Source organism: Microcaecilia unicolor, chromosome 2, assembly GCF_901765095.1.
Source record: "Microcaecilia unicolor chromosome 2, aMicUni1.1, whole genome shotgun sequence".
NCBI classification, from domain to species: domain Eukaryota; kingdom Metazoa; phylum Chordata; class Amphibia; order Gymnophiona; family Siphonopidae; genus Microcaecilia; species Microcaecilia unicolor.
The window spans coordinates 113,342,847-113,369,208 of NC_044032.1; the positions used below are offsets into that span (position 1 = coordinate 113,342,847).

At 44.5% G+C, this 26,362-nt stretch overlaps 1 protein-coding gene across 1 annotated transcript in view; it reads left to right on the plus strand.

The window, feature by feature from the left end:
* CENPH (centromere protein H) overlaps positions 1 to 26,362 on the plus strand; it is a 95,505-nt gene that overhangs the window by 64,040 nt on the left and 5,103 nt on the right. The window contains exons 7-8 of the mRNA XM_030192285.1: positions 14,618 to 14,669; positions 19,953 to 20,113. Of these exons, the coding sequence (XP_030048145.1) occupies positions 14,618 to 14,669; positions 19,953 to 20,113 (213 nt within the window). The remainder of the gene's footprint in view (positions 1 to 14,617; positions 14,670 to 19,952; positions 20,114 to 26,362) is intronic.

A 26,362-nucleotide genomic window follows, 5' to 3' on the forward strand; every position in this document is an offset into this window, starting at 1 on the left:
CCCGATTTGTGTTGGAAGATGGGCGCCCTTCTCTTTCAAAAATAAGCCTGATAGCCTCAGCAACTCCATTGTTTTCTGAATAATTAATGCTATTGTGCTGCTTTCATCAGTCCTTTGTCTGATGTACCATTTTGGATTCCATAAATTTTGTATGGAAAGTACCAAAATAACACAATTTAAAGAAGTTAGAATCTGTATGACAAATTTTACTACCATATGGTGTGTAAATACAGTTTGAGCAGCTGAATAATTTAAAACAGGTTTTGACCATTATAAAGGAGGAACAAAACTAGGAATGTTTTAAGTCAAAAAAGACATACAGTATAAGTTGGTAGATAACATCAGATAAGTTTATCTGGATTAGTCAAAATATACTGCTATTTTAATGATACATTTCACCAGCTTTACTACATTGCAAGATCAATCCCTAATTTAGGTATGTATTGTGCATTTTGTATTTTATTTATAAATTTTCATTACAAAAGCCACGTAAAACAACCATTGGTCATTATGGGCACTGCACATATACATTCATAAGGATCAATATAGACAGGATGCTAAGATTTATATAGCACTCACATGGGAGAGTGCTAGTTCAAATACAGCTCATTTAGTTTAAAGTTAAAACAAGGAAAGAAAGGATAGCTGGATGGCTGGTCGACATGCTTGGTCACTTGCCTGCGTGGTGTAAAGGTAGTAGGCCTCACGAGTCACCTGGATAAGATTTTAGACAGTGCTGGGGAGGATCCGGCTGTCTTTGTACATGTGGGTACCAACGACATTGGAAAATGTGGGAGGGAATCCAAATTTAGGCTTCTAGCTAAAAAATTGAAATCCAGAACCTGAAGGGTGGCATTTTTGGAAATACTCCGTTCCACGCACAGGACCTAAGAGACATGCAGAGCTCCAGAGTCTCAATGCGTGGATGAGACGGTGCAGGAAAGAGGGATTTAGATTTGTTAGGAACTGGGCAACATTCTGGGGAAGGGGGAGTTTGTTCCGGAATGATGGGCTCTACCTTAACTAGGATGAAACAAGCTACTTGCATCAACATTTAAAAACAAGATAGAACAGCTTGTAAACTAGAAACTGGGGGAATGATGACAGTTGCTCAAAAGCACATAGTTTTATAAACCAAAAATTTCTCAATAAAATTTATACAAAAACAAAAAAGCACATAGTTTGAAGATACGGCATCCCAATATTGAAGGTTCAATAAAGGCCATAGTAGACCATGTCTCTTTAGATAAAGAGCAGACAGACTTGAAAGATTGCAAATTATCACTGTCAACTGCTGAACAATTTAATAGTGTAACCCGTAAAGGGTTAAATATGATAGATATATATGTAGATAGATATACAGTAGAACTCTGATAATCTGGACTATCTTCTGCAGAGGGTGGTTCAGGTAATCATCTGGATAATTGGACATATAAAATTTCTGTAAAGAAAACAAGATTCTCTGAGGATAAGCAGGCTAATTGTTCTCACACTTGGGTCGACGTCCACGGCGGCCCAGGATTGGAAGTTTTGCTAGCAAAAAATCTTCTAGAGTCTTCTGACGTGCGAGCGGTGCACACAGCACATGCGTGGACCGGATTCCCACCCGTTGTGTTGAGTAAGGACCTCAGTATTTTTTTTCTCCGCGTGTGAGGTTACACGTTTTTTTTTTCCCGCTGTGTTCCTCTCGGCCCAGGAAAGAGTCTGTGCGTGATTGCTTCCTTTTTCTTCTTTTTTTGTCACTAGGTTTGTTTCTTTTCACCATGGCCATCTTTTAGGCCGCGCGACTGGGTTTTGTTTCCTTTTTTGTGCCTTTTTAATTGCCACAATTGTGTCCTTTAATTTCGCAGACATTTTTCCATCCATGTCATCGAAGACACCCAGCGGCTTTAAGCGTTGTACTCGGTGCAACCGGACCATCTCGGGTACCGACCCCACGCGTGGTGTCTCCAGTGCCTTGGGCCCGATCATCTACCAGCTGCTTGTAAGCTATGTCCTTTGATGAAAAAACGGACCCAAATGTCTCGGGAGGTTCAACGAGACAAACCTTTTGCGGATCGGTCTGGTCCATCGGCATCGGTACTGAGGTCGGCGGCGTTAAAGTCGAGGGAAGCATCGACTTCGAGAGCACAGGTAGTAATGGCTGCTGAATGACCACATTGCGCTGGAAGCAGCGAGGCATCGAGTGGATCTCCACCTGTCTCGAGGCCTACTGCTATGCAGGCCCCCCAGAACCACCCTTTGTCGGCCCCGGCCCCGAGGAGGCGTGAGGATTCCACATCCTCATCTTCGGTACCGAGGAGTCACAATGACGGGCGTCGAGCGAAGGCTAAGAAGCACCGTCATCGATCTCCTTCCATGCGTGGTACCAAGAACTCTGGGGAGCCGAGGGATTCGGCACCTGAGAAGCATCGGTGCTGAGAGGACTGCTCACTCTCTATACAGGAGATGCCAATGTGTCGGTCTTCTGGCAGCCTGATACCGGCTCTCGAGCCCCCACAGATTCTGCCACCGGCCCCTGCACCGGCTACGCAGCCTTTTACGATGGCAGCTCTCGACGAGCGCATCAGGGCCCTTCTTTCAGAGCTTCTGGAGGAATTGCTGCGCCAGTCTATTTCGGTGCCAGGGGTGCTTGCGCCTTCTGCACCGTCTGTTGAAGTGGCATCTGGTCTTTCGCCAGTGGTGAGGTCCCCGACCTTGGTGCCGCTTGCAGCGTCGGCTGCCACCCAGGTCGACTGTCCTTCGATGTTGGCGGAGGAAGCTTCGTCGCAGTCCAGGCAGGGGTTGACTTCTCGACATCGCCCTCGAGGTCGTCATTCCTCGACGTCAAGACAGGTTCGGGCTGCTCTTAGAGAGCTTTTGTCCGATACCAAGGATGAGCATTCGTAGGAGGAAGAGGAAGATCCCAGATACTTTTCTGAAGAAGAGTCTTATGGGGTCCCCTCTGATCCTACTCCACCCATTGAGAGAAGGATGTCTCTACTTGAGAGTCTTTCTTTTTCCTCCTTGTCTGGTAAATGTCTAAGGATATTCCCTTCCCTATGGAGGTTGTGGATGAGCACAGGGCCAAGATGCTAGAGGTCTTGGATTATCCTTCTCCACCTATAGAGGTTGCAACGGCAACTTTGCATAACACACTCAGGAAAGTTCTTATGCGAAACTGGTCGTTCCCTCTCTCTAATCCAGTCGTCCCCAAAAAAGCTGAGTCCCAGTACAGAGTCCATGGAAAGCCGGTAATGAAGTCTCAGCTACCTCACGATTCCATGGTGGTGGATTCTGCTCTCAAGAGAGCCAAGAGTACTAGGGACTATGCCTTGGCGCCCCCAGGCAGAGAGTCTAGGACCTTGGATTCTTTTGGGAGGAAGAGAACTCGGTGAGGCAACTGTCTAGTTTGGTCGAAGCACTTCCTCCGAAGCTGGCTGAACCTTTTCACCAGGTGGTCAGGCAGCAGAAGGCGTGTCGAGAATTCCTGGCCAGGGGTACTTACGACACTTTTGATGTGACATCCAGAATAGCTGCTCAAGGTATAGTGATGCGCAGACTCTCATGGCTGCATATGTCTGACCTGGAACATAAGATCCAGCAGCAAATAGCAGATGTTCCTTGCCAGGGGGATAACCTTTTTGGTGAAAAAAGTAGAGGATGTGGTCGATCAGATTAAAAAGCATAATGATGCTATGGATTCTCTCTCCCGCCGGGCGTCTTCTGTTACCACCTCCTCATCTAGGAGGTTTTTTGGAGGGAAGAGGAGTGCTCCCTATTCCTATAATAGGCGTAGGTACACTCCTGCTTCTCGGCAGCCTACCCAGGCTCAGTCCAAGCACGCTCGTTCTCGTCAACAGCGTGCACCTAAGGCCCCTGCGGCTCCCCAGCAAAAGCAAGGGATTGGCTTTTGACTGGCTCCAGTGCAGCATAGCCACAGTGCAAGTGTCCATTCCGGATGACTTACCGGTTGGGGGGAGGTTAATATTTATAACCTCCGACTGGTGGGTTCTTCAAATGGTCCGGTTAGGATACAATCTCAATCTGGAATCCAAGCCTCCAGATTGTCCACCGGGAGATCATTCTTACAGCTCCCAGCACAAGCAGGTACTTGCAGAGGAACTCTCCGTCCTTCTAAAGGATGTGGCTTTGGGCGCATCGTCACGGCATGTTTCTCCAAGCCACATATCTGGCAGGCGTAAACAACAGTCTGGCCGACAGGTTGAGCAGGATCATGCAACCTCACAAGTGGTCACTAAACATGGGCGTTGTCCACAAGATCTTCCGAGCGTGGGGCACCCCTCGGTGGATCTTTTTGCCACTCACATCAATCACAAAATCCCTCAATTCTGTTCCAGACTTTAGGCCCACAACAGACTAGCGTCAGATGCCTTTCTCCTGCATTGGGGGACAGGCCTTCTGTATGCGTATCCTCCCATACCTCTAGTAGGGAAGACTTTGCTGAAACTCAAGCAAGACCGCGGAACAATGATCCTGGTTGCTCCCTTCTGGCCTCGTCAGATCTGGTTCCCTCTTCTTCTGGAGTTGTCCTCCGAAGAACCGTGGAGATTGGAGTGTTTTCCAACCCTCATCACCCAGAACGAGGGGTCGCTTCTACATCCCATCTCATGGCCTGGATGTTGAGAACTTAGAAATTGCCTCTCTAGGTCTTTCAGAGGGTGTCTCCCAAGTCTTGCTTGTTTCCAGGAAAGATTCCACGAAAAAGTGTTATTCTTTCAAATGAAGGAGGTTTGCTGTCTGGTGTGACAGCAAGGCCCTAGATCCTTTTTCTTGTCCTACTTGGACCCTGCTTGAATACCTTCTACACTTATCAGAGTCTGGTCTCAAGACCAACTCCGTAAAAGTTCACCTTCGTACAATTAGTGCTTATCGTCGACGTGTAGAGGGTAAGCCTATCTCTGGACAGCCTTTAGTTGTTCGCTTCATGAGAGGTTTGCTTTTGTCAAAGCCCCCTGTCAAACCTCCGCCAGTGTCATGGGATCTCAACGTCGTTCTCACCCAGCTGATGAAAGCTCTTTTTGAGCCACCGAATTCATGCCATCTGAAGTACTTGACCTGGAAGGTCATTTTCTTAGTGGCAGTTACTTCAGCTCATAGAGTCAGTGAGCTCCAAGCCCTGGTAGTGCATGCACCTTATATCAAGTTTCATCATAACAGAGTAGTCCTTCGCACTCACCCTAAGTTCTTGCCGAAGGTGGTGTTGGAGTTCCATCTGAACCAGTCAATTGTCTTGCCAACATTTTTTCCCCGTACACATACCCGCCCTGGTGAAGACAAGTTGCACACCTTGGACTATAAGAGAGCACTGGCCTTTTACGTGGAGCGGACAAAGCCCTATAGACAGTCCGCCCAGTTGTTTGTTTCTTTTGATCCCAACAGGAGGGGAGTCGCCATCGGAAAACGCACAATCTCTAATTGGCTAGCGGATTGCATATCCTTTACTTATGCCCAAGCTGGGCTGACTCTAGAGGGCCATGTCACAGCTCATAATGTCAGAGCCATGGCTGCGTCAGTGGCTCACTTCAAGTCAGCTTCTATTGAAGAGATTTGCAAGGCTGCAACGTGGTCATCAGTCCACACATTCACATCTCACTACTGCCTTCAGCAGGATACCTGACGCGACAGTCGGTTTGGGCAGTCTGTGCTGCAGAATCTGTTCAGGGTTTAGAATCCAACTCCATCCTCCTAGGCCCATTTCTGTTCTGTTCCAGGCTGCACTCTCAGTTAGTTGTGTTTCTTTTCAGGTCAATCTCTGTTATGTCCTCACCGTTGCGAGGCCCAATTGACCAGTGTTCATTGTTTTGAGTGAGCCTGGCAGCTAGGGATACCCCAAGTGTGAGAACAAGCAGCCTGCTTGACCTCGGAGAAAGCGAAGATTCTTACCTGTAGCAGGTATTCTCCGAGGACAGCAGGCTGATTGTTCTCACAAAGCCGCCCTCCTCCCCTTTGGAGTTGTTCCTTGTTCTCCTCTTGCTTTTGGACTACACTGAGGTCCTTACACGACAGGCGGGAAACTGGTGTGCGTGGTGCGCGCCGGTCATGCACCAGAAGACTCTGACAGATTTTTGATACCAGAACTTCCGATCCTGGGCCGACGTGGACGTCGACCCAAGTGTGAGAACAATCAGCCTGCTGTCCTCGGAGAATACTTGCTACAGGTAAGTATCTTCGCTTTACAGCATGACAAAACGTGCTTTTTTTGCTTTTTTCCATTTCCAAGCAGTGATAGCAAGGCTGTTTCTTCTGCCACGTCCCCGCAAGCCACGATAGCAAGGCTGTTTCCTCTGCCGTGTCCCGCAAGCCACGATAGCAAGGCTGTTTCCTCTGCCGTGTCCCGCAAGCCACGATAGCAAGGCTGTTTCCTCTGCCGCGTCCCCGCAAGCCATGATAGCAAGGCTGTTTCTTCTGCTGCGTCCCCGCAAGTCGTGTCCCCGCAAGCCACGATAGCAAGGCTGTTTCCTCTGCCGCGTACCCGCAAGTCGCGTCCTTGCAAGCCACGATAGCAAGGCTGTTTCCTCTGCTGCGTCCCTGCAAGAGCAAGACAGTAAGGGCTTTTTTTCTGCTGTGTATGAGTCTGTAAAGGGCCAGAAAAGGAAAGGGGGGTCCCCTGCTTCAAGGCTGCCTATGGCCTCAGTGTCAGGAGGTGGTCCTCACCCTCTTTGCTCAGTCCCACGCCATGCTGAGCTCTGTCTGTTTTTCAGCTGGGCTTCAGAAAGCTCAACCTCCCCCCCCCCCCCACCCCCTTTCCCTTGAGAGGAGGCATCCCATATTATTTCTTTACCCAAGGAACTGGGCTTCATCCCTGGGGCTCCCCCTAGTGACCACCCAGGGTAAGTTAATCTCAACTCCTGAAGGGGGGGTTACCCTGTTCCATTCTCTTTGAGGGCACCCCAGGTCTTCCTTCTCTCCCTTGTATCTATGGCCCAGAGCCCTTTCCCTGGAGATGAGTTTCTTAGGACTCTCTTACACTCCTTATGTGCAAGTCTAGTGGGAAAGGGGCAATGGGGGCACCAGGACCGTGCCTTCCCCATAACATACTCCCACCCTATTCTTTTTAAAGTCTTTTCTTTCTCCTTCTTTAGAGAGTTGCAATTCTTCCTGTAATTGTTTTTGTATTTTAGACTAAATTTACAGGGGGTTTTCGGCCCTGAAGTGAGAGAAGGTGGACTATTACTAGAAACAATTTGGTATTTGCAACGTTGCTTTTTGTCTGTGGCCTACAGTTTCACGACTACAAGACTTGTTCCTAAAATTCTGAACCATTTACTTGGAGACAACCTAGATTAAAACATTCATAAAAAATGTAGTCAAAATTGGACAAAGTTGAGTGGGGACCCTGATCCAAAAGAAGTTTTTACCCCTTTGTGTAGTACTAAGATGAGAGAATACTCCATAAAAGAAATAGCGCATTTAAAGTGAAACATAGAAAATATTTTTTTTCACTCAATTTACAATTAAGCTGTAGAATTATTTGCCAGAAAATGTGGTCAAGGCGGGTAGCATAGTTTGGTTTAAAAAGAGTTTTAGACAAGTTCTGGACAAAAAGTCCATAAATTATTATTAGCCATGTAGGCTTGGGAAAGCCACTACTTGTCTCTGGTTATGAGCAACAAGGAATGAATTTACTTCTTGGGATCCTTCTGGATAGAGTGGCCTAGTGGTTAGGGTGGTGGACGTTGGTCCTAGGGAACTAAGGAACTGAGTTCAATTCCCACTTCAGGCACAGACAGCTGCTTGTGACTCTGAGCAAGTCACTTAACCCTCCATTGCCCCATGTAAGCCGCATTGAGCCTGCCATGAGTGGGAAAGTGTGGGGTACAAATGTAACAAAAATAAAAAAATAAAAAATATGATCTAGATTGGCCACTGCTGAAGACAAGATGCTGAGCTTGATTAGCCTTTTGGTGTCGGACATCTTTTGTTCTTAAGTTCTCACTACACTGCTCTAACGAGCGTCAGTAATCAAATTTTGATCAACCAAATGCCTCGGATTTTTCTATCATCCTTCCTGTATAATAATTCTCACCTCCAACATTCTATTCTTGCTGCCTGTGTCCATGGCTTTCTTCCGAGTTGGTCTGCTAGGCTCCATAGATCAGGCTGACGTCACGTAGAACACCAGAGCCGGAGGAGGAGGGGCGAAAGGAGCAGGGCACGGGCAGAGGCAGAGCTTGAAAGAGAAACAGAAGCGTTGAGAGGCAGAGTAGCCGACAGTGTCGCAACCAATGGCAGGGAAAGAAAGGTCGGCTGGGAAAGATACCAGAGATACTTTGTTGGAGCAGACGCTGCAAAAGTCTGGATTCTCCCGCCCTGCAACAGCCCATGCAAATGGACCTGAGAGATAACATCACAACTGTAAGTTCCTGGGAAAGGACGGGAAGAAACTGTTGAGTTATGGCTGCATTTTTTGCGCTCATGGAAAAGGGGGAGGAGTGCAGTGGGCTCACCCCTGAAAATGAGAGAGAATACCGGACTCAGATGACTTAAAGGTACAGTTGGCTGCTTTGCAGCACAAGCTTGATGCTATGACAGAGGTAGAGGCAAGGGGGTGACGGATTCTGGTGGCCCCCTGGTGTCAACCCCATCCTTGAATAGCCCGGAATTAATGTTGGATGAGAAGCAAGGACAGAGAGGGACAGAGTCCACAGCCACAAGTACCCAAAGAATGTCAAGTCAAATGCAAAGCGCTGATAAGGAAGTCAAAGAGGGACTTTGAAAAAAAAAGATTGCGTTGGAGGCAAAAACATATAGTAAAATTTTTTTTAGGTATATTAAAAGCAGGAAACCGGCAAAAGAATCGGTTGGACTGCTCGATGACCAAGGGGCAATCAGGGAAGTCAAAGCCATAGCGGAGAGATTACATGAATTCTTTGCATCAGTCTTCACCGAGGAAGATTTGGGAGAGAAAACGGTGCCAGAAATGGTATTCAAAACTGACGAGTCGGAGAAACTGAATGAAATCTCTATAAACCTGGAGGATGTAATGGGGCAATTTGACAAATTGAAGAGTAGCAAATCTCCTGGACCGGATAGCATTCATCCCAGAGTACTGATAGAATTGAAAAATGAACTGGTGGAACTATTGTTAGTAATATGTAATTTATCTTTAAAATCAAGCGTGGCACTGGAAGATTGGAGGGTGGCCAACGTAACACCGATTTTTTTTTTTTAAAGGTTCCAGAAGTGATCCAGGAAATTATAGACCAGTGAGCCTAACGTCAGTGCCAAGCAAAATGGTAGAGACTATTACAAAGAATAAAATTACAGAGTATATTCAAAAGCATGGATTAGAGACAAAGTGAATTCAGTGAAGGGAAATCTTGCCTCACCAATCTATTACATTTTTTTGAAGGGGTGAACTAACATGTGGATAAAGGTGAGCCAGTTGATATTGTGTATCTGGATTTTCAAAAGGTGTTTGACAAAGTACCTCATGAAAGACTCCAGAGGAAAGTGGAGAGTCATGGGATAGGCGGTAGAGTCCTATTGTGGATTTAAAACTGGTTAAAAGATAGAAACAGAGAGTAGGGTTAAATGGTCAGTATTCTCAAAGGAGAAGGGTAGTTAATGGGTTTCCCCAGGGGTCTGTGCTGGGACCACTGCTTTTTAACATATTTATAAATCACCTAGAGATGGGAGTAACTAGTAAAGTAATTAAATTTACTGACGACACAAAGTTATTCAAAGTTTTTAAATCACAAGAGGACCTTACAAGACTGGGAGACTGGACGTCTAAATGGCAGATGACGTTTAATGTGAGCAAGTGCAAAGTGATGCATGTGGGAAAGAGGAGCCCGAATTATAGCTATGTAATGCAAGGTTCCACGTTAGGAGTCACCGACCAAGAAAAGGATCTAGGTGTTATCATTGATGATACATTGAAACCTTCTGCTCAGTGCGCTGCTGCGGCTAAGAAAGCAAATAGAATGTTCAGTATTATTACGAAAGGAATGGAAAACAAAAGTGAGGATGTTATAATATCTTTGCATCACTCCATGGTATGACTGCACCTCGAATATTGTGTTCAATTCCGGTCACTGCATCTCAAAAAGATATAGTGGAATTAGAAAAGGTGCAGCGAAGGGAACGAAAATGATAAAGGCGATGGGACGACTTCCTATGAGGAAAGGCTAAAGCAGCTAGGGCTCTTCAGCTTGGAGAAAATACGGCTGAGGGGAGATATGATAGAGGTCTATAAAATAATGAGTGGAGTGGAACAGGTAGACGTGTAGTTTCTGTTTACTCTTTCCTAAAATACTAGGACTAGGGGGCATGCAATGAAGCTGTAAAGTAGTAAATTTAAAACTAATCAGAGAAAATGTTTCTTCACTCAATGTGTAATTAAACTCTGGAATTTGTTACCAGAGAATGTGGTAAAGGCTGTTAACTTAGCGGGGTTTGGATGGCTTCCTAAAGGAAAAGTTCATAGACCATTATTAAAATGGACTTGGGGAAAATCCACTGCTTATTTCTGGGATAAGCAGCATAAAATATTTTGTACTGTGGCACACCTGTGGGCTAAACATACAAGAAGAATTTCGGGACTCGAGTGGCCGATGTTTGGGGATTAGGGGACTTCTACAAGGTAAGGAGATCACATTTATTAATATTTATGCACCTAATGAAGGTCAGAAGCAATTTTTTGATTCTCTGAAGGAGGAAATCCAAGGTTTTATTAAAGGCCAAGTGATCATAGGGGGGGATTTCAATATTGCCCCAGACGCGGATTTGGATCATTCCATGGGAAGGAGGGGGGTTGGAAGCGCCGGTCGTAAGGCGTTGTTGAACTTTTTGAAGGAATGTGAGGTAGTGGATTGCTGGAGATTATTACATGGAACACAGAGAAATTACACCCATTATTCACATGCAGCACAGTCTTATGCGAGGTTAGACAGTTTGTGGGTACACTGCAACAGTTGGCATATGATAGAAGCAGCAGAAATAGAGACTTGTCAGGTCTCTGATCACGCTCCTATATGGATTAGGTTTAAGGGGCTGGGGGGTAGGCAGAGGGGGGGCCTATGGAGGCTCAATGAGACTTTATTGGGAGATGAAACAGTGAGGGAGGACATCAGGAGGGCGATACAGGAATTTTATCAACTTAATGATAATGGTGAGGTTAATGATGGATCCTTATGGGACGCTATGAAAGCAGTGATTAGAGGAGTTTTTATTAAATGGGGTGCACGGAGAAAAAGAGAAAGAGGTCAGAAAACCTTGGAGTTACGAGCTCACCTAGTGCAACTGGAAAAACAACATAAGAGGCAACCCACAAAAAAGTTGGGGGAGGAGCTTTCAGCAGTGAGGGGAGCATTGGCACAATTGCAAATGATAGAGATTGAATATATGCAAACCAAGCTGAAACAGCAGACCTTTGAGTTTGCTAATAAATCAAGCGCTTTTCTGGCACGTTGGTTGCGGGCGAGGCGAGTGAAGACACTTATTCAAAGGCTGAGAGATGGTAAGGGGGGTTGGCATTATGCAAATGTGGATATATCTAGAAGCTTTGAGACATACTATGAAGAATTGTATAAGAAGGGGGAGGATATGAGTAGGGGGGAAATAGGACAATTTTTAGATCAGCTACAGCTCCCGTGTCTTAGTGAAGCTGAGCGAGTACGATTGGGAGAACCGATAAGATGGGGGGAAGTATATGGGGTAATTAAGAACCTCCCGAATGGGAAGGCCCCGGGATTGGATGGTTACACCGCTCGGTTTTTTAAGTGTTATGCGGAGGAGTTGGGGCCCCAGCTTTTCAGGCTAGGGAATGGAGTATTGGAGGGAAGGGGGATCTCGAATTCAATGATGGAAGCAGGGATCTCTTTGTTGCTTAAGCCAGGAAAGGATCCCACTGTATGTGGCTCCTATAGACCCATTTCACTTTTAAATGTTGACGTAAAGATACTGGCCAAGGTGTGGGCCAACAGGTTGGGACAGGTCCTACCAAAGTTGATAGGGGATGACCAGTCTCGGTTTATCCCGGGTCGACAGGTGGGTGACAACATTCGCCGTACCCTCCACTTGCAATGGGAAGCACAGAAGAGACTCCCAGGGGCAATACTGTTAACACTAGACGCAGAGAAAGCGTTTGACAGGGTTGACTGGGTGTTTCTGAAAGAGGTTATGCAGCGTATGGGTCTTGGGGATAATTTCTGCAGGTGGATAGCAGCCTTGTATGCGGCGCCGAAGGCCTGTATACAGATCAATGGCCAGTATACCTCCTTTTTTGCTATTGAATGTGGAACCAGGCAGGGCTGCCCCCTGTCGCCCCTATTATTTGCTATATATATAGAGCCCTTGACAGAGAGGTTACGTGGCCATCCGGAGTTTCGGGGTTTCACAGTGGGGAAGAGGGAACATCGCATGGCACTGTATGCGGATGATCTGTTGCTTTATGTGACAGATCCAGGGAAAACGTTGGAGGTGGTGGTGGATGTCCTGGGGGAATTTGAACAGTATGCGGGGTTGTGGATTAATATGGAGAAATGCGAAATATTAGGCATTTCGGTCTCCCAGGAAGAAGAAAACTGTTTGAAGCAGAGGTTTGCTTTTAAGTGGGCCGGAAGTCATATTAGGTATCTGGGGGTTTGTATTCCTAGAGATCTGAGTAGAGTCTATGGACTTAATTATGGCAAAATAGTGGAGTGCATTAGAAATGAATTATCACGGTGGAAAGGGTTGTGGCTGTCGTGGTGGGGGAGGATGGCGGTAATAAGGATGAACGTCTTGCCTAGGCTGTTGTTTCTGTTTCAGTGTTTGCCGGTGGCGGTCCCCAAGCGGGAGATGCAGCAATTACAACGCCAGATATTGCAATTTGTATTGGACGGCAAACATCCCCAGTTAGCGGGAAGGGTGATATGGGGAGAGATTGAAAGAGGGGGTTGAGCAATGCCTCGGCTTGAGTGGTATTATCAGGCTGCTCAGGTCAAGATGGTGCTGGAGTGGGAAGGGGGCAGGCTTAAGCCAACAGGTCAAGTGGAACAATTGTACTTCCCACATAGGGGTTTAAAATCGTTACTATGGACCACTGAGGGATTGGGGGGGGGGGTTGTTGGCGGGCGTGGATAACCCATATCTTAGGTACATTTTGGCTGTATGGGAGGAGTTTCGGAGGAAGTGGGGACAGGGAGATGGGGGTCTCCACTAGGGCGGGGATAAGATGGGAGCCGAAGTTCGGGGCCGGGAAGGATAATCTGGTTTTTGTGTGATGGGATCACTTGGGCCTTTCGAGTTTTCGAGATGTGCTCCAAGGGGCCGAGATTAAGAGCTTTGAGGAATTGAGGTTACAATATGGACTCCCTGAAGGAGATCGTTTTTCTTACTTACAGATTAAGTATTTTATGGGTAGCGATGGGATGTGGGGGGGGGGGGGGGGGCAGCCCTCAGGATAAGGAGAGCTTGGAGAATTTATGGGGTATATTACGGAGGGTGCCTAGATCCATCTCGGTGCTATACAAATTTATGAGAGGCAGTGACCCTGCCCCCTTTCGCTTCAAGGGAGCATGGGAATCCGACTTAAATTGCTGCTTCAATGATCAGGACATTGTTTGTGACATTTATATCCCACATTATCCCAAACAAGTCTGAGTTCAATGTGGCATACAATAAACAGTATAGGATACATAACAAAAGAATAATGCATAAGAAAGTAATTTTGTTGTAAGAATCCAATTTTACAATACAGTACCATAAACATACGGAAACATATTGAAAATGAGACCATACCATGTCTTTGAGGTTATGGTCCATTAATAAGTTAAACAATTAACTGGATTTCTTGAAAAGATTTTATAAATTTTGGATGCATGACTAGAGGTACAAACATACATTTATTTATTCAATATCACAATTCCTTATGTACAGCCACAAAACAACCTTATAGAGTGGATAGTGTTCACAATGAGCTCCTTTTATTATCGACCAGATAAGAGTTTTCAGTTTTGGCACAGTATAAGTCATCACAGGAACAAACTGTAAGAAAACTAATGGACTATTTTAGGGGCTTATAGCCCATTTAGTTATGTTTAAACAAATGAGATCTGCATGAAACAAAATATTTACTTTTATTTTGACTTACAAAACTACTTGCCCCTGAAACATGTTCAAATCAGAATAATCCATTTGTGTATCTAAAAGGTAAACTTCTACAAAACAGATGCAGATGTGATTCCATGTGCCCCATTGAAAGGAGAGTTTAATTATACTTCAATTTCATTGCAATATATTCCATCATCTTTATAACACTAGGCTTCCTAAGGCAAATTACAACAACAGTTAAGATGAACCCATTAGGAAACAAGATATTGTAACTGAAATTTGGCCATCTGTATTGTATAGAACAGTGTAGAAAAATGAGCACAAAATACAGTTTATAATTGCTGTTTCTACCAGCTACAATAACCCTAACCACTACTGAGCAGATTGGATGAACCACACTAGTCTTTATCTGCTGTCATTTACTGTGTTTCTCTGTTACATTACATAAAAATCTTATATGCCACTAATGCCCAATAGGGTTCAGTGCAGCTGACAAAAGAGCATATATTTCTCAGGTTTGCATGTGGAGTCCACTGTGTCACACCTCTTTAATAATTACTTGTATTTAATAATACAGGAGGCCCGTGTATTAGAAGACCAGTTGTGTGAAATTAGAAAGAAGAGACTGAGTAAGTATGTATGTGTGTCTTATTGTCAGTTAGGAAGCTTGTTGCACATGTAGGTTACATGGCTCTTAGAGTGGTATGTTTATATCTGTGGATGATAGATTGCTTTCTGTGAGGTGCTGCACTTGGGAATATGGTAGGTTTTTCATTATTTTGTAGGACACTGAAAGGACATAAAGGAAATTTTAAGGCTTCTTTCCAAAGAGCACAGGTGGGAGGGTGTATATTAATGAGGCATCTCTGCATCCCTCTTGTGGATAACTCTCTGGAAAGAAAAAAAGGGGAAATCATCTTTCCTCTTTTCTACTGAATCATTAGATTGATTCTCTGAGGACAAGCAAGATGAAAGACTTAAACATGGATGTCTTAAGTGGCTGACAAGCTTTGAAGAGTTTTGACATGCTATAATGTATATAAGCAGAGAATCCTGTGTCAGTGGTTGTGTAGGGCCTCCCTCAGCTCCTCTTTTTTTCTAGTGTCCAACTGTTGTGAAGTTTTTGGCTCTGTGACTTGTCAGCGTTAGTTTCCAGTTGCCTCCCTCAGTGCCTTGTAAAGGTCTTCATACCCTTATACATTTTTTCACTTTCTGCTGTCTCAAAAATACATTTCAAAATGACACCCAGTCCCCCCTCCAAAGGACACCTTTACGAAATGCTTGATCTGCTTTGGGAAGTGATGCTACAAAGCAGAACATAAATTAGCTTTAGAGAAGAGAAGTGACATTCAGTGTACCAAAAAGACCTCAGGCAATATCAAAACAAAACAGAAAATTGTTACTCCTTGAAGACTCCATTATTACAGTCATTAATTTAGAAAAACAGTTCAGGGAATAAAAAAATATTAACCGGGCAATTCTATAACTGGGTGCCTGCAATGCACGCATAAGTACTAAGAAATTTGGCAGTGGAGTGTTTACTTTCTATTTATGCACAGATGCCATGATAGAATTGGTGCTCAGTACACAGCATGGTCACATCTAACTGGAGGTGCCAAGTTATATAATTGCCCCATAAATGTCCCAGAATCCTCAGCTAACAAGAACACAAACAAATTTAGTGAAATCATAAGAAAGTAAGAAGTCTAAAATTGATTGATACTGAACTGGGAACAAATGACTTGACTAGAACAGGATTTCTGAAGTGCAGAGAGACTTCCAAATTTTGGGAGAGAAACTTAAACCTATTAACATTATAGCACTTTCAGAATAGAGAGCTGCACAGGAACTGGGATAGCGGGATTCCTGTGGCGATCCCCTCCATGTCTGTGGGGATCCCATTGGGATGGATTCGGGTCTGCAGGATTCCTGTGGGGATGGACCTAGATCCTGCGGGATCCCCGCGGAAGTGCCTTCCCTCCCCCGAGCACAGGGTGCCCTCTGGGCACATACCTCGAGGTAGCCTAGTGGTCTAGTGACTTCTTCGGAAAGATTCCTACTCTTTCCTGCCCGCTGCTATGGCGTTGATTCTCTCCTCTCTACTCTTTTAACTTGGCTGCCGAGACTTCCAGCGGCGGCCTCGCGAGACTTCCATGTTCGTTTGCTCAACGGGCAGGAAGGCACTCATTCATGGTGGAGCGCTGCTAGCACTCCACAAAGCTCTCTTTTAGCTATGGCAAATGCCGGACTGGGCGACGTGGATCAGCGTCACCCACTTGTGAGAATATAAAGCGTGCTGTCCTCTTCACTTTTGTTGTAGGGAAGCACCAATTTCAGTACTGCGTTCTGCCATTTGGCCTCGCATCCGCACCCAGGGTTTTCACCAAATGCCTTGTTGTAGTCGCAGTGTCGCTTCACAGACTGGGAGTTCATGTGTTTCCCTGCCTGGACGATTGGCTGGTCAAGAGCACGTCGTAGGAGGATGCTCAGGAATCAGTGCAAGAGACGATCCAGATGTTGGAGCTGCTAGGGTTTGTAATCAACTACCCAAAGTCTCATCTCCAATCTGTTCAACAACAGGAATATATGGGACTCCTGCTAAACACAGTTTAAGCTTGGGTCTTTCTTTCTCAGGATCTAGCGACTGCTCTAATGTCAATCGCCAACCAGGTTTACAGCAGTCAGCAGGTATCCGTTAGATTGCTAGTCCTCATGACCTCAACAATGCATGTCACCCCCTTGGCACGTCTCCATTTCAGGAGAGCCCAGTGGACCCTAGTTTCTCAGTGGCATGAGGCCACTGGGAATCTTGATGATATCATCCAGGTCATTCTACAGCTCGAGCAATCACTATGCTGGTGACTAATTCGATCCAATTTGGTCCAGGGACTACCATTCCAAATTCTTGACCATGGATGCATCTAACCTGGGCTAGGGGGCTCATGTACATGGGTTTCACACTCAGGGGACTTGGTCCTCCCTGGAACTCCGAGCAATATGGAACGCTTTAAAGGTTTTCAGTGATCGGATGATCAAATTGTTCTAATTCAAACAGACAATCAGGTTGCAATGTATTATATAAACAAGCAGGGGGTACAAGCTCATACCCCTTGTGTCAGGAAGCAGTTCAGATGTGGCAGTGGGCTCTAACTTACAACATTGTACTCGGAGCCGCATATCTAGTGGGAAAAGGCAATTGTCTGGCAAACAGGCCCAGCAGGGTCATGCAACCACATGATTAGTCTCTCATCATGAAATTTGCTGATGACACAAAGTTATTCAAAGTCGTTAAATCGCAGGAGGATTGTGAAAAATTACAAGAGGACCTTAAGAGACTGGGAGTCTAAATGGCAGATGATGTTTAATGTGAGCAAGTGCAAAGTGATGCACGTGGGAAAGAGGAACCCGAATTATAGCTACGTCATGCAAGGTTCCACGTTAGAAGTCACCGACCAAGAAAGAGATCTAGGTGTCGTCGTTGATAAGTTGAAACCTTCTGCTCAGTGTGCTGCTGCGGCTAAGAAAGCAAATAGAATGTTAGGTATTATTAGGAAAGGAATGGAAAACAAAAATGAGGACGTTATAATGCCTTTGTATCGCATCTCAAATATTGTGTTCAATTCTGGTTGCCGCATCTCAAAAAGATATAGTGGAATTAGAAAAGGTGCAGAGAAGGGTGATGAAAATGATAAAGGTGATGAGATGACTTTCTATGAGGAAAGGCTAAAGCAGCTAGGGTTCTTCAGCTTGGAGAAAAGGCGGCTGACGGGAGATATGATAGAGATCTATAAAACAATGAGTGGAGTTGAACGGGTAGATGTGAAGCGTCTGTTCACGCTTTCCAAAAATACTATGACTAGGGGGCATGCGATGAAGCTTCAATGTAGTAAATTTAAAACAAATCGGAGAAAATTTTTCTTCACTCAACGTGTAATTAAACTCTGGAATTCGTTGCCAGAGAATGTAGTAAAGGCGGTTAGCTTAGTGGAGTTTTAAAAAGGTTTGGACGGCTTCCTAAAGGAAAACTCCATAGACCATTATTAAATGGACTTGGGGAAAATCCACTATTTCTGGGATAAGCAGTATAAAATGTTTTGTACTTTTTTGGGATCTTGCCAGGTATTTGTGACCTGGATTGGCCACTGTTGGAAACAGGATGCTGGGCTTGATGGACCTTTGGTCTTTCCCAGTATGGCAATATGTACTTAGAATATGAATAATTTTACGAAATAATTTTTTTATCATAAATATTGCCTGTGACCCCTTGATAAAGCCTTCTGCGAAATGGGTACCTGTCGGGGTCCCGTTGGCTGACACAATTCAGATAAGTGGCTGTTTTTGAGTGCTTCAGTCCATCTGCCACCATAAGTTGTGTCGTATAGAAGAGTTCTGTCCTTTTTTCAATGACATTGCATAAAAAGGGATTTATGCACACCAGGAGAGACTGTATTGTGCACATTGACAAAGTGAATAAGAAGAAATAGAAAAAATATAAATAAAAAAAAGTATTTAAAAACCAGAAAAATTAATTTGGTAGGAGGGGGATTAGTCGATGATTACATGAGGATACCACTGGGCAAACACCCTAATATTGGGTACACAAAGTTATTTGATAGCCCATGGAGATTATATGAGATCTCTTCCTTCCCCCTCAGATCAAATTTGAGTTGGTATTGTAACACATGGCTGTGAACTTCTATCATTGATTCTTAAGCAATTGCTTTTTGGCAATTGTGTTTTATGTAAATTGAAGGTATCTCTACAATAAGCAGCATAAAATGTATTGTACTTTTTTGGAATCTTGTCAGGTACTTGTAACCTGGATTGGCCACTGTTAGAAACAGGATGCTGGGCGTGATGAACCTTCGATCTCTCCCAGTATGGCAATACTTACGTACTTATGTTTCACTCAGGCTTTCAGTATAATTTTATTAGCACATCATTTCCTACCATTATGGTGTTCTCCCCAGAAATGTTTGCCAGCTTGGTGACATGAAAAACTAGTTGGATGGAGGCAGGGAAGTACTGCACAATATTATGAAATCAGCTGGGTGGCACGCCCATTCAAAAAGTCCTGGGGAGAAGGCAGCATTAGCTTTCCCACCCCCCACCCCCACCCATGCAGTTTGTCACCACCAACTCCATCAGTAGCACTAGTGTTCTTCCCAGGATCATTTGACAGGGCATGCCACCCAGCTGATTTTACTGTCCATTTGGCTAACCTAATGGAAAATTTTATAATTGTATTTATTTATTAGGATTTATTTACCACCTTTCTGAAAGAATTCATGCAAGGCGGTGTACAGTAAGAATAAATCATACATAAGCAATAGACAGTTACAGCAGTAAAAATATTCAAATAACAATACAAAGTATGGCATAGTACACTACTTCCAATGTCAACACATTTTAATAGACAGTGTAGGGTATAAGCAAAGAAGGATATAGATAGGTTAGAAAGTAAGAGGTGTTAGAAAATAGGGTGACAAATTTAAAGAAAGTTGCACATGAGGTCAGAGAGATAAAAATGTTATTTCAGCTAGGTTATCTCAGCTGCAGTACTCCTCCCACCCATATCAAGCTACTCCTTCATGCCACCCCAGCTGCAAAATTCTGGAGAGAATACTGAGCATAACCAGACAGCATGTCCTCACAGCTCAGGGCACACTCGCCAACCTGAGGTAAGAGAAGTACAGCCTCTGAAGCAGAATCCTAGCACCATCTGTTACCTTGTCTCCTTCAGTAAGCTCTGTGGTACACCCAGGCTTTGCTGGCTTTTATATGGCAGACGAGGAACTGAACCTGGATTCCCTGTGCTTAGTGTTGTCCCCATATATTTTCACTTTGTATACTATGATCTGTTATGTAGGTGGTTTTATGCGATGTATAATATTTCATTGGTATCTTAAAAGCACTAAAAAAACTTGGAGGAGAGAAGCTGTTACAACTTCAGAGCATGAAGAAGAAGCAGAAAGAGGACTTGAATGACAAGGAAACTGAGAAGTTAAAACGGATACGCATTATCTTAGAAAAAGAAATACGGATGACCACACTGGTTCAGAGTGTTTTTCAGGTAAACTAGCAGTTTGTTCTGCAGGGACAATGAAACAGTTCCATACCACCTGTCACGAAACACCTAGCCACCCACCTGGGGTTACCCCGCAGCTTAAAGGGTCTATCCCCAGCACAGTTCAGGTCCGCCTGCACCTGCCGCTTGTGCTCTACACTAGCACCCACCTCTCACTGACTGGATCACAACCGCCTCTGGGTGAGTCTCCCGCTCTCCAATTATCCCCCGTGTTTTCTAGGTTACTGAATCCACAGTTCCCAGAAAGCACTGACAGACCCAACACACAAACCACCAGGATTCTTTATCAGTCCAGACAGGCAGAATGAACAAACAATTGTGTTTATTATAAAAATGTGCAAATAGCAAACAGTAACAAGTAATTGAAAAATGGATCAATTAGAAAACTAATTAAACATCTATATACTGTGTAAACCATACCTGGGAAGATCAGGACATATAATTGTTCACAGAGCCTTAGCAAACAGATCTGTCTCCCTCTTCTTCCAGGCTAAGACTGACGTAACAGCCAGCATCTGCTGGGTAGTTTCAAAACTCCAGGCCAATCAGAGCCCAGAACAGTCAAGTTTCAAATAAAAACTGGTTACATCACTACAGGCACTTTCTATTATCTGTGTGCCAAATAAAAGAAAAAAAAGTCAGTCCTCTGTAACACCTTTAAGCATAAACATGCACCATCTGCTGGCCAAACAGGAAAAATACACTTCAGACATATTTAAGACAGGAAGATATCCAATACATTTTACAGGCTTAAAACACACTGTTTCTTCACACCACCTTTTTTTTGAAAATCCTAAATTTCACTTAAAAAAAAATCTATATACCACCTGCAAGCCCAGAATCTATTGAAACTGTGTGCATTCAGGTACAGTAACTTTTCTGTCCCTGGATGGCTCACAATCTAAGTTTGTACTTGAGGCAATAGAGGGTTAAGCAACTTACCCAAGATCACAAGGAGCTGCAATGGGATTTGACCAGGCAGTCCTGGATCTCAGCCTGCTGCTTTAACGATTAGACTACTCCTCCACTCCAGAAACAAAGAATGTCTTGTAGGTTATTGCATCTATTTTTAGAGACATACAACCAAAGAAGATTCCAAATATAAGTGGGATCATGGTGTTTAGGGTATATGGTGTGTGCTGTGAAGTAGACAAGCTGGTTTCTGAATTCTTATCTCTCTTTCTTTCTCCGAGTACAAGATATTAGTTAATAGGCTTGCCCTTTAAACAGTGGGAAGAAATTGCAAATACTTTGCAATATCGCATTTCACCATCGAGGACTAGATGACCTCAAGGAACAGAGCTTACTGGGATGAGAAAAGACACCAAGTTGCAAAAACTGAGAGTCCAAGTAGAGATGTTAAAGAAAAAATCATGGAGGAGGAAGGCTACATATAGATGTCCCAAGTTATGCCATGTTCACTAGAGTGATTAATTGCTTCATGGTCCATGATTGTGGTGAAAGTTATAAGAGTTTATTCTGTAGTATTGAATTGTGACTGGCATAATCTTGTGATATCTTAGGATATAGAAATAGCCATTCTGTTAGTTTGTCAAGCATGTAAGTTTAAATTAATGAAGAGCTATGTAACTTTGATTTAATATAGCCATCTTGCAATGAGGCAGTTAAAAAGCTGCAGTGTTTAGTTGCAAGAATTTGATGTGTCCATTGATAGACATGATGTGGAATTGACAGCTCATTCTGGTGGGAACCACCAGCTAAGATGTCAATTAAGGTGTGAGGAAGTAGAATATTTGCAGAGGTTAGGAAGGGCAATCTGATTACTGAGTTAGCTTGAAAGGCTCTGTTTGAAGCAGTCCCCTTAGATTCAAAAATATATAAAGAGGAAAGGTCCAACTTAATTTTCTTTCTGAGAAGTTCTGAGAGAAGAGGACATTTCTCTGGTAAGTGAACATTATTTTGCTTTGTGCTTTGGGAACTTAAAGATGGGGGTTTAAAGGAGGCATTGTAGGTTAGTGATAGGCAGAATAAAAATATAAAAAAGCAAACTTTATCAACTAATCTCCATACTCTTTTCCCCCTAGTTTTAAAACTTGAACATTGTACCACAGCATTAACAGATAATCTCTAGCAGGCATAGCAAGAACTAGTTTAGTCTTCATTCCACCCACCCACCTGTAGCACAACTCTTTGTTTATGGTCAGTTATTCTAATTAGGATAACAAGTGAGGAGTGCTCTTACAGAGTTTTAATTATATTTCATTACTTTCTAAGAAGAAAACACTAAATAAATCACACTTATCATATAAGCTAAAGACATTTTTATATTAGACTAATATCTTTAATACCTTAGCAAGTTTATTATTGAAAAACTCAAAAATAGTAAGATGGAGACAGCAGTTCAGCAGCAAGAGGGGTGCTATCCAGTCTTTTGCATTGAGTGTCACATGTATGATTCTCTCCCAGTTGGTGAGCAGTTATATGTGTGTGCCCGATGCAAAGAGCTCCTAGTTCTCAGAAAACAGGTCCGTTCACTTGAGGCTAGCGTAGCAGACGGTGAAGCTGAGGGAGACAGAGAGGTACATAGAGGAGACCTACAGGGATGTTGTAGAGAAGTCCCAGTCTGGCAGCCCCTGATGCAAAGAGCTCCTAGTTCTCAGAAAACAGGTCCGTTCACTTGAGGCTAGAGTAGCAGACTTGGTGGAGCTGAGGGAGACAGAGGTACATAGAGGAGACCTACAGGGACATTGTAGAGAAGTCCCAGTCTGGCAGCCCCTGTGCTGCCTTGGAGGACGGAGGTCTTCTAGAAGGAGAACATCACCCTGGTGAAGTAGGAAGTACTCTTGTAGCCAGGACCTGCCCACCAGGGAATACACTATCCTCTTGCACCAAGGATATGTCTCCAAGAACTTCTGCCCAGGTGGGAAGGGTTAGGACAGCTGTTGTAATTGGTGATTCGATCATGTAGAAGCTGGCTTGGCTTGGCTGGCTAGCTTGCTCAGCTGGCTTTGCTTACTTGCTGGGCTGACTAATCTTTTTGAGGCAGAAAAGAAGCCCACACTTTCCTGCCCGCTGCTCTGCCTAGTACTTGCCTGCCTGTTGCGAAGGTGGCGGACCTCACGTGTCACCTAGACAGGATCTTAGATAGTGCTGGGGAGGAGCCGGCTGTCTTGGTACATGTGGGTACCAATGGCATAAGAAAATGTGGGAGGGAGGTTCTGGAAGCCAAATTTAGGCTCTTAGGTAGAAAGCTGAAGTCCAGATTCTCCAGGATAGCATTTTCAGAGATGTTCCACGCGCAAGACCCAAAAGGCAGGGAGAGCTCTGAAGTCTCAATCCATGGTTGAGACAATGGTGCAGGGATGAGGGATTTAGATTTGTTAATAACTGGGCGACATTCTGGAAAAGGGGGAGACTGTTCCGAAAGGATGGCCTCCACCTTAACTGGGATGGAACCAGGCTGCTGGCGCTAACTTTTAAAAGGAGATAAAGCAGCTTTTAAAATAGAATTGGGGGGGGGGGGGGGGGGGGGGGGGGGGGGGGGGACCGGCAGTTGCCCAGGAGCGCATGGTTCAGTGTAGAGTATCCTTGAAGGATACTATTGAAACAGGACATTTAGGGAATCCCAGTAGAGAGGTTTCAACAGTGCTGAAAGTAAGCCAGGTGTGCTTAATGAGAGAGCAGGATAAAGGATGCACATTATCCCCTTTAACTTCTAAGAAGCTTGTAGATCCAAGGAAAAGGCACAATTTGAAGTGCCTATATACAAATGCTAGAATCCTAAATATAAGATGGGAGAGTTAGAATATATATATATATATATATATATATATATATATATATATATATATATATATATATATATATATATATATAGCACTAAATGATGACGTAGATATAATAGGCATCTCAGAGACTTGGTGGAAAGAGGACAGTCAATGGGACACTGTGTTAACAGTACAAATTGTATCGCAATGATAGGATCAAATTGGAGGGAGGATGGTAGCACTATTATGTTAAAGAGGGAATTGAGTCAAATAAAATAAACATTCCACATGACACAGATAGCAAAGTGGAATCATTATGGATAGAAATTCCATCTGTGAAGGGAAGGAGTGTTCTTGAAGGGCTGTACTACCGTCCGCCGGGACAGAGCAAACAGATGAATGAAGAAATGTTTACCAAGATTAGGAAAGCTGGCAAATTGGGCAACACAATAATGGGTGATTTCAATTACCCTGATATTGACTGGATAAATGTTACATCAGGGAGTGCCAGGGAGATAACATTTCTAGATGTAAAAAAATTACTGTTTCTTGGAGCAACTGGTCCAGGAACCGATGAGAGGGGGAGCCATTGGAGTGCAGTTCAATCAAATCTTTTAAAAGATAAGTTAAATGCAGCTTTACCATTGTTTAATATAGTGAAGCCATCAAATAAGATTGCGGCACCCAACAGTTGTTGCTTTAGTAAGATAAAGTAAGGGAACGTGGGTATTAATATATAATGTGTTATGACATGGTGTAAGTATCATAAAAGGTACTCAGAGGGATTTTATAACCAGTGATAGTGGTAACCTCGTGAGGTTCTTTCATATTCTCCATACAGGAGATATGAGAGCCACTGAGGTATTTTCCCTCTTGATAAAACAATATTAATGTTCTATATTTTATAGTAGTTATTCTCTCCAATTATAGCTCTCTTTAATAGTATAGCTGTAAAGGAGAGACATACCTGCAGGCGCTCTGTCTCCCTTGTCCCCTTGACTTTCTTCGGACTCCTTTTGAGCATTAATGGATAAGAGGAGAGCAAAGATTTGAGGGTTTCCTCAAGCCCCTTCCTCCTCAATACCCCCAATGAGACAGGCAATATTGGAGTGTTTCAGAGCAGCAGCTGACTCCGCACCTGCTGCCTTTTTGCCCGTGCCTGTTTCGGAAGCTTTGGGCAGCAGTTTGAGTGGGGTTTCCTTGAGCCTCGTCGAACGTAAAGCGCCTCCATAACCAGGAAGTATCTATGCATCGGGTATGCAAATCGCCGAGATGCCTCAGATGGGGGAAGAACTCGGCACTCAAGGGGGGGGGGGGGGCAACCCGTTGTAAGTGCAGCTCCTACTTTGAGGGAGAACCAGCTTTTTGTGAACAGAATCCTTGGAGATTGTTCCTGATGCCTTCAAACATGCTGTAGTCACACCGCTGCTTTAAAAAACCTTCACTGGATCCTACCTGCCCCTCTAGCTATTGGCCCATCTCCCTCCTCCCTTTCCTCTCCAAGATACTTGAACGTGCTGTTCACCGCCGCTACCTCAACTTCCTTTCATCTCGAGCTATTCTTGACCCGCACCAATCTGGCTTTCGCTCTCTTCACTCGACTGAAACGGCACTTGCCAAAGTCTCCAATGACCTGTTACTGGCCAAATCTAAAGGTCTCTACTCTATTCTCATCCTCCTCGACCTATCTGCTGCTTTTGATACTGTTGATCACACCTTACTCCTTGATACATTATCCTCTCTTGGATTCCGGGGCCCTGTTCTTTCCTGGTTCTCCTATCTCTCCCAACGTACTCTTAGCGTATATGCTGGTGGTTCGTCCTCCACATCTATCCCGCTAACAGTCGGTGTACCCAAGGATCTGTCCTAGGACCCTCTCCTCTTCTCCATCTATACCTCTTCCCTTGGTGCTCTGATCTCATCCCATGGCTTTCAATACCACCTTTACGCTGATGATACCCAGATCTACCTCTCTGCACCGGATATCTCAGCTGAAATCCAGACCAAAGTATCGGCCTGCCTGTCTGACATCGCTGCCTGGATGTCTCGCTGCCACCTGAAACTAAATATGACCAAAACCGAGCTTCTCCTCTTTCCCCCTAAACCTGCCTCCCCCCCCCCCCCCCCCCCCCCCCCCCCCCCCCCCCGTTCTCTATTTCGGTAGATAACACTCTCATCCTCCCTGTCCCGTCTGCGCGCAACCTTGGAGTCATCTTTGACTCCGCTCTCTCCTTCTCTGCTCATATTCAGCAGATTGCCAAAACCTGTCGTTTCTTTCTCTATAATATTAACAAAATTTGCCCTTTCCTCTCCGAGGATGCTACCAAAACCCTTACCCACACCCTTATCACCTCTCGCCTAGACTACTGCAATTTGCTTCTCGCTGGTCTCCCACTCAGCCATCTATCTCCTCTTCAATCTGTCCAAAACTCTGCTGCGTGTCTTATATTCCGCCAGAGTCACTATACTCACGTTAGCCCTCTCCTCAAGTCGCTTCACTGGCTCC